The sequence below is a fragment of the Amphiura filiformis genome, chromosome 8 (assembly GCF_039555335.1).
Source record: "Amphiura filiformis chromosome 8, Afil_fr2py, whole genome shotgun sequence".
Taxonomy (NCBI): Eukaryota; Metazoa; Echinodermata; class Ophiuroidea; order Amphilepidida; family Amphiuridae; genus Amphiura; species Amphiura filiformis.
Genome location: NC_092635.1, coordinates 51098078 through 51106403, shown reverse-complemented (window position 1 = coordinate 51106403; position 8326 = coordinate 51098078). Strand labels below are relative to the sequence as shown.

Sequence of the window (8326 nt, the reverse complement as noted above, 5' to 3'; positions counted from 1 at the left end):
TTATGTCAACATATTGTTCAAACTAAACCTGTATAATAATGTAACCTCATGCAGACCTACTAAGCACTAAGCAAGAACTTATTGCACCCTATATATTTTTGGTGTGCTAATGCATGCATCTTACACCAAAAATGCTATTGAAACTAGTATAAATATACCAGCTAGCATGACTAGTGTGTAGCTCAAGATATACTAGTATTCTGCAAGCCAAATTTATTCAATTTCAAGATGACTTCTGTCGACTATTTCTTTCAAAATCGCTTTTCTACACATATATATTAGGTAAGTTTTATTTGAAGAATCAAGGATCTTGTTTTTAACCTATTTATGTTCAGGTGGTTTTTTTAATTTACCCTAAAAGTATGCACCAGATCGCACCATTTTAACTTTACTTTTCAAAATTTCTCAATTTCTGAGGGGGGACATCCCCCCTCAGACAACACCCTGCGTCGCACAAGTGCTCCGGGCGGCGCTTCGCGCCGATTTGAACCAAGTACAAAAAATACCACCAGCCGCCACTGCCTATTACCTTCCTATCTCTAAACGGACGCTCCATTAGGCTAGCAGTTCACACTGATAAGCGGTGGTTAAAACTGGGTCTAATGTGAGCAGTCGAGATTTTACACAATTTACACAAACAAATATAACGCAAGTACAGGAGATCATCGCTGATGCTTTCGTTTCCCTAACATAATACAAGTAAAGTAGGTAATGAGGCTACGCATCCTGCAAGAACAAATAAACACCAATGTGGAACGATTGCTCGCTAGAAGAGGAAACTGAATATATTTAATAAGAAGGAATGAACAGTTTACCAACCCAAAGTGTTACAATTAAACATGACAACAAATAAAAACAAATCCCGACCGGCATACAACCCATCTTGAAAAAAAAGCTAGTGAATGTGCCCGCATGGGAATCGAACCCACGACTGCTAACATCAGACCCAGTTTTAACTACCGTTTATCAGTGGAAGCTGGTAGCCTAATGAATAAGGCGTCCGACTTGAGATCGGAAGGTCGAGTGTTCGATTCCCATGCTGGCACATTTCCTTGCCTTTTTTTTTCAAGTTGGGTTGTGTGCTGGTCGGGATTTGTGTTTATTTGTTGTCATGTTTAATTGTAACACTTTGGGTTGGTAAACTGTTCGTATTTTTGCACGTTTTAAACCGACAAAAATGGCAAAAATTCACGTATAGTCACTCAAATATTAAAAAGTAACACAGCTCATAAACAGTAACACACAACTTTTAATGAAACATAATTATGTGTCTCATCAAGTCCTTAAAATGAAAAAAATTTGATATATGCTACATTTCGGTTTAATGCACTTGAGCAATGAAAATGCATGCCTTTAATTTCTTACTATGTTACTTATAATAACAAAATCTGGCCTTGTTACACTCGGGAAAATATTTTTGTAAGTTGATAACTTGTTTTGAGATGAAAAAAACTGAAAAATAAATCACTTTTTTTTAGTTTTTGACATATTTGCCGGTAAAAACTGGCAAAAACTGTTTTTGCCAAGCGGTTAAAACCGCGTTTTTATTCACCTGCGACAAAAACCTGCGAGCCCTGTATTGCCCTGTTCGCTATGGGCTATTTCAGTTAGTTAAGGGATCTAGAATGAGCGTTTATGGCGTTTCGACAGTATTTTTTGTGGGACATGAGAGCACCTCAGACGTATCGAATTGCATTCTGAATACGAAGCATGTCTTTCTGATATCAAATAATTTTAATTTTTGAAATTCACGATATAATACAAATTTTATGACAAATTATTAAAATTTGATATTTTTCAAATTTTTGATATATAACAGTCCTTGAAATAAATTTTATAAATCTAATGATATATTCTTAAAGTGGATGTAGCTGGGAGGAAAAGCCGACGATCAATTCAAAATTTTGACCTTTCATATTGAAGATATGGATTTTTTTCCCAAAAGGACCTAATTTTTTTTGGTAGTTTGGGAAAAAATCCATATCTTCAATACGAAAGGTCAACATTTTCAAATGATCGTCGGCTTTTCATCCCACCTACATACACTTTTAAGTCTAAATCATCAGATTTATAAAGTTTACTTCAAGTACTGTTAAATATCAAAAATATCAATTTTAATGATTTGCCATAAAATGTGTATTACATTGCGAATTTCAAAAATCAAAATTATTTGATATCAGAAGGACATTCTTCGTATTCAGAATGCAATTCGATATGTCTGATGCGCTATAATGTCCCACAATAAATACTGTCCAAACGTTCATACCCCTTCCCTTAAGATTGGCCTGAAAAATAAACATTGACCATCGATTTTGAGAATAGAAATAGAAAACGTTTCTAATACATCATTTTCCTATTTTGTCAATTTTTCATGCGAAAAATTATCTTATGTTTAAATGAAGGATTGAACTTTTGTTCACAGAAAATAAAAGTTGGTCACCTGAATTTTTCGGTTGTTAAAGCTACATCCTTGTTCAGCATAATGATAAAATTCGTTGATCGATTTGATGATTCTTGACTTGTGAATTCAGAACTGGGCGCTACATGTTTTCAGAGTCTGCGATCCAGTTCTTACGTAACAAGTAAAGAGCTGTCAAATCGATCACCGGAATCGATCATCAAAAGGCCTTGGTTTTTGCAGGATATGTTAGTTTATTAAAGTACATTACTATCGTGTGAAAATCAGAATTTTGAAAAACATTGAGGATGTCTTCCTCAGCAAATGATACAATTTGTAATAAATCTAAACAACACACACAATTTGTAAGGAAAATTCTTTTTCGATCTCACACCAATAGTCATCTTTCAAGAACAATATAATCAAAGTTATAGATTTTTCTTATATATAGTTGGTCCCTTCGCCTTAATGGAGTTTTGGCTCGGCTAACTCCAATCAGGCCGGAATTATCGAAGCGGAAAACTGTAAGCAAGGCCTGAAAACTGAAAGCAGTCAATGCTGAAAGCAAGGACGACTGTGTAGCCTGGCATCGCCAATTCCGGCCTGGATTAGTCTGTGTTACAGACTGGGAAACTGATCTACTACCCGCGAGACAAAGACTATGCCTGATTGGAGTTAGCCGAGTTAAAACGCCATCAACGGCTGGAAGGGACCAATTATAAGAACACTCTATACACCTCCATGTTTCTAAGGAAATGTCTCTTGACTACGTCCGTTACAGCCGTTACACACACATTGTTCACTTGATAGTCAAACCTGTTTCTCACTCTTTAGCCTGGCTTGAAGATTTTGTTTGAGCCTGGTCCCATCAGGACCCAAGTGTGTCTCCAAACAGAACAACCGTTTAAAACATTATTTTTTATTTTTACTCGAGAATTTGTCATGCATGCAAAATTCTTCACATATTTCCATGTACACCTGCTAACGGAATCAAGTAAGACAAGCCTGTTTTTCATTTTGACTATTTTGTCTAAACAAACTTTTACATCGACAACGCAATCTTTTCGTTGTGTCCACGTTTGTCATACATTCTTTCCCTTGCATCCGAAAACTTCCAGTACATTTTTTACGTATACAAGTGCACACAATCTACATACATAGGGGGCTTGGTGTTTGTGACCTATATTTTTCAAAATTGCATCTATGGATATTTTCAAAAGCTCCGTTAGATGTTAGAAAGTGTTTTCAAGTTAATAATCATCATACGTTCTGCATGTTATATTCGTTAACTGGCAAAGGTAAATTACTAGATTGTCCGATTTGCGCAGATAATGGGGTTGTCGACAATCCATTCTCAAAGTTGATCTCGCGGTGATTATGCGTGTTTATAATTAAAGACAGAGATAAAAAGATTTTATCGCGTCTGATGGCACTGTCAATTACGATCCTTGATTGGTTTACACAGGTTAATAGCGCGTAAAAGGAAGACCGATCTATCTGGTGCTGATCGGAGAAAAGGAATAGCAGCAAATGGCGAAAAATTACGTACTTTTACAAGGCAAAAAGCAACTTTTCTAGACATTGTTGACATGGTGCCTTCGCGAAAGAAAGTTTCCTACTGTAAAGACCTAACTTTTGAGATGGTTTGCATGTTTGAAGGTGCAAATTAACAATAAGGCACCCGGTTATACCACCGCGTTCAGCAAGTCATCATCACGACACTTGTAAACAAACCGTGCTCGAATTTGATTGACAGGTGACGTCAGACGCGATAAAATCGTTTTATCTCTGTCTTTAATTATAGGTGATCACATACACCACGGCGCCATTTCTCTCATAGATAAATGTTAAGTGCAGCATATACGATAGTTTTGCTGACAGCAAAACTGCCTAAACTGCATTTTTTAGATTTTAGGAATGCTTTATAATAACTTTTATTCGGCATATTGCAAATGACGATGATATCATTCTTCATTTTGTTATTCATTATGACTAACTAAAGATGTAGAATCAGTGTTTATGTTCATCATATTAACACATGTGTTTCCCTTTTGGGTCTCTTTCTCGCAAGTAAATTTCTTTAAAACCAATATGTAACCTTCACGAAAGTCTTTATTAAATGCGTAAACAAGGAAATTTATGGAACTGTTTGAAAGACACAAATGACCGGGTAAGAAATACAACCAGAAAGGTATTTCAACATGTGTATTTAGCAAAGCAAAGATGCAAAACGGAGTCCACATGATGACGAACAAAATAAAAATAACAGCGATAATTTTCAGGAGCCGTTTGTCAGCTGGTTTGATTCCCGTTGAGGATTTTCTTGACAAAGTTACTGTATTTTGCGTAACAGCTTTCCGGCTGCGACGGACATACAAATACAAACGCGAATAACAAAAACATATGACAGTAAACGATATCCCCCACACAAATACAAAAAGGAACCAAATATATCCAGATTCAGCAGCCTTCATTCCAGAAAACGAACATGCACGTACTTCAGGGTTAAAGTCATGTTTTCCCCAACCAACAAAGTCAAAATTTGGTAAATCTATAAGAAATGCGTATAGCCACATGCCCATCACCATAAATGGAACAGTTGACCGATTGTAGATCTTGGGATAGATGTTCTTGTGACAAATACAAATGTATCTATCTAAGGCGATGTTAGCTATGGAAAATATTGACGTAGCACAGCTAAGAACACTCAATACTCCTACGGTCTCACAAATTGCATCGAATTCGGTGAGAAATGAACCTTTGTATATAGCTCCGACAAGGGCGAAGGGAATAATTATCACAGTAACAATTAAGTCAGCAGCAGCAAGATTGATAATAAAGATATTATGAATACTTCGAAGTTTCTTGTGGGCTACAACAGCCAAAATAACAAGGGAGTTCCCGAGTGTCCCAATTATGGCCACAAGAGTCATGATAACTACCACAGTCGTCACTAAAGCTGTGGGGATGTCAGATATGGCTGTTGGAGATGTTGAATAATTCCCTTCCGATGATTCCATTTTCTTGGGATATACCACTGTCGACGGTTTCCTGTATTTAAAAAGAAGAAAAGGAAGAAGAAACGTTTATTAATGATTTAGACTAGTAAAACATCATTCAACGCTTTCGTTTCTCAAAGCAATTAAACATTATTATAGAACATATTCGGACATGTGTACCAAATCATGGTACATTGTACATTACGTAAAGGGTAATGGCCATGGATTTGAACATTCGTGAATACTAATGGCCTCACTACGAGTGTTCTAATCCCCGGCCATTACCAGACGTAACAGAGTTGGTATAGCCATATGATATTTGGACGTAACACACATCTTCGGACGTAACGCCAATGTGCTTTATCGCTCCATTATTTTATTTTATTTACGAATGGAGTGATTCTGGGAATAGAGGTTACTTGATATATTTGTCTTGTCATTAAGAATACTTAGAAGATTACGCCTAGCAGATAAAGACAAAAAGATTTGTGTTATGGTACGCCAGTATCAGAACGGAGCAGAATAAATCTGCTAGAGACCAAGAAGGTAAGTTGCCGAGTAAATAAACAAGAATACTAGCTGCGTAACTTTAGTAGTCTATGTAAGCTTATGTAATAACTTACCTAGATTTGGAAATCACAAAATCGCCACTTATACTCATCAACTTAATAAACTAGTAGCTTACTCGGGAAGTATGCTTATTTGGTGCCCATAACCGCTTGAGTCGTTTCTTTCATAAGCTGCTTTCAAGTTATTCTCTTTCAATTTGCAAATTAGAATTGTTGAAATAGTAGAGATTCTAACTTGAATACCTCCAACACGGCAAATCCTCTTCAGACACGTCAGATAAGTATAGCCTATACATGGAACGTCCTACATATCACAATAATGATTGTGAAGGGCGGACTCCTTTTATATGATTCAAACGATAGCAAATATTTCAAAGAACAAGGAAACTGATGCCCTGACCAATGAGCCTACGTATGCATTTCTCATCTCAGCGAAACACCATAATAGTACATGGTGCATCCCAAAATCAGAAGAAGCCCCACCACATGCTGAACAAATTCAGGGTCACCGTCATGGTAAATCGTTTTCCAAGGGAAGTGCGTCACAATTTGGATATTAGAAAAGGATTATTGGGAGCCATTATGATTTCCGATGGGTTCAAGTTGTTCCGGATCATTTGCGATATTTTATATATAGACTTTCTTGTTTTACATACAACATAATTACAGATATTATCAAATTCAAGCATTATTATTATTGAGCTAGAGTACGAATTGTTTAATGTAACATTTTTAGACTCAAACACAGGGCTACACAGGGATCAAATTAGATAAATTCTCGGATTTGGGTGGTCTTAAATTGTTTTCCATTATAATAATTATAATAAAGTTTATAATAAAGAATAGTTTGCAATACTAGAATAACTCGTTATCTTGAAAAAAACCAGCACAATAGTTTATTGCCCATTCATAACCTCATTAATAAACACGATGCGTGCGATCCAATTACATTTACGCAAATTAAGGTCATTAATATCTCACAATTGACCGCAAAATGCGTAATTGTTCCAATGTCGCACACAATTGACCAGCGTTTGTGTGTTGTTGTGCGTCGAACAAACTGTGCGAGCGCTGGCTGCCGTGTTTGGATTGCGCGCTACCATATTTGCACAGATTGTGATACGCACTTTTGTTATTGGTCGTCTTGTTTTAGCCTGATCGATTTTTGGAAAGGGAAGATGTAAAAATCATCTATTTTTATAAACTTTTGAGCAAAATTTTGAGTGTAATTTTGTAAGGTGAAGAGATTAAAGTGACGGTTATGAATGAGGTTAATAACTTTGCATCGGTAATATGTCGGGCATTGTGAAACATCTAAACATTTTGCTTTGGACCTCGGAATATCCTTCGGGGCTACGCCCCTCGGGATATTCCTCGGTTCCAAAGGCAAAATGTTTAGATTTTTCACAATACCCTCCAAATAACCGATGCGCAGTTATTAACCTCTAATTAAATTGTTGATGTGGATCTAGGTAACAACCAATTTCAGGAAGTACAAATATTCTTTAGTAAGTTTTAAGTTTTAAGGATCATTTACATCAAAATTATAACATTTTTTTATGTTTCTTGTACAGCACAAATTTAACCTCAAAGTCATCTAGACCTCAAAGTTTGTCAATGTAATTGAACAATAATTACAGTGGTCAATTATAATTAAAATACAATTATAAATGTAATTACCACAATTATAATATTGCTTTATCATAGTTATATTATATATACCACAACCCTGTCAAAAGTGTATGAAAGTGTGTAACACAGAAAAATGTAATTTTTTTTTATAAAATAAAATATGATGTCGATTCACAACATGGGCGGGTATCAGAGCAGATTCCTTCGAAGCTAGACTTAATGCCCGGACCTCAGTCCGTTTTTAAAGGACTTGGACTTGCTTCAAACGACTTGGATCTAAGTCCAGACTTGGGTTCCAGACGGACTTTTTTTATTTTTTTATTTATAACATTTGGCACAAGGCCAGGCAGATCCAATATTGATTACACAATAAATTGAAGGATTGCCCTAACATTGAAATCAGAAACATTACTAGAAAATACATATAATCAATACAGAATAAAATAAAACAAAACATAAAATTATGTGAACTGGTTAGAGGAGGTGGGACTGGATGGCCAATTTGAAGGCCTGGAGGGAAGAAGCATTGACCATAGCTTCAGGGAGATAATTCCAGATGGAGGAGGCAAACGGATAAAATGATCTCTGGGACAATGAAAGCCGGCGGAAAGGAACTTGAACAGCGCGGGAATTGAGGTTCCGTAGACCAGGTCTGGGATGAGGCTGGAAAGGGTTGGGAGAAGAACAAAGATTGGCAAAGATTTTAAATAAGTGACACAGAGAAGCAA

The 8326-nt window shown here is 36.2% G+C and overlaps 1 protein-coding gene across 1 annotated transcript; it reads right to left on the bottom strand.

Moving 5' to 3' along the window:
* Window positions 1-2211: 2211 nt before the first annotated feature.
* LOC140159178 (melatonin receptor type 1B-B-like) lies at window positions 2212-6604 on the bottom strand. The gene is made up of 2 exons (XM_072182552.1): window positions 6021-6604; window positions 2212-5449 (listed from the first exon to the last, which is right to left on the bottom strand). The coding sequence occupies exons 1-2, from the start codon at window positions 6056-6058 to the stop codon at window positions 4378-4380; spliced, it is 1110 nt and encodes a 369-aa protein (XP_072038653.1). The 5' UTR covers window positions 6059-6604; the 3' UTR covers window positions 2212-4377.
* Between the last annotated feature and the right edge of the window lie 1722 nt (window positions 6605-8326).

Excerpts from the sequence above, each read along its gene's own strand:
- LOC140159178 (XM_072182552.1), bottom strand. The coding sequence starts at position 6,058 with ATGAGTATAAGTGGCGATTTTGTGATTTCCAAATCTAG. Across the intron at positions 5,450-6,020 it reads TTTGTGATTTCCAAATCTAG|GAAACCGTCGACAGTGGTAT; the intron begins GTAAGTTATTAC and ends TTTTAAATACAG.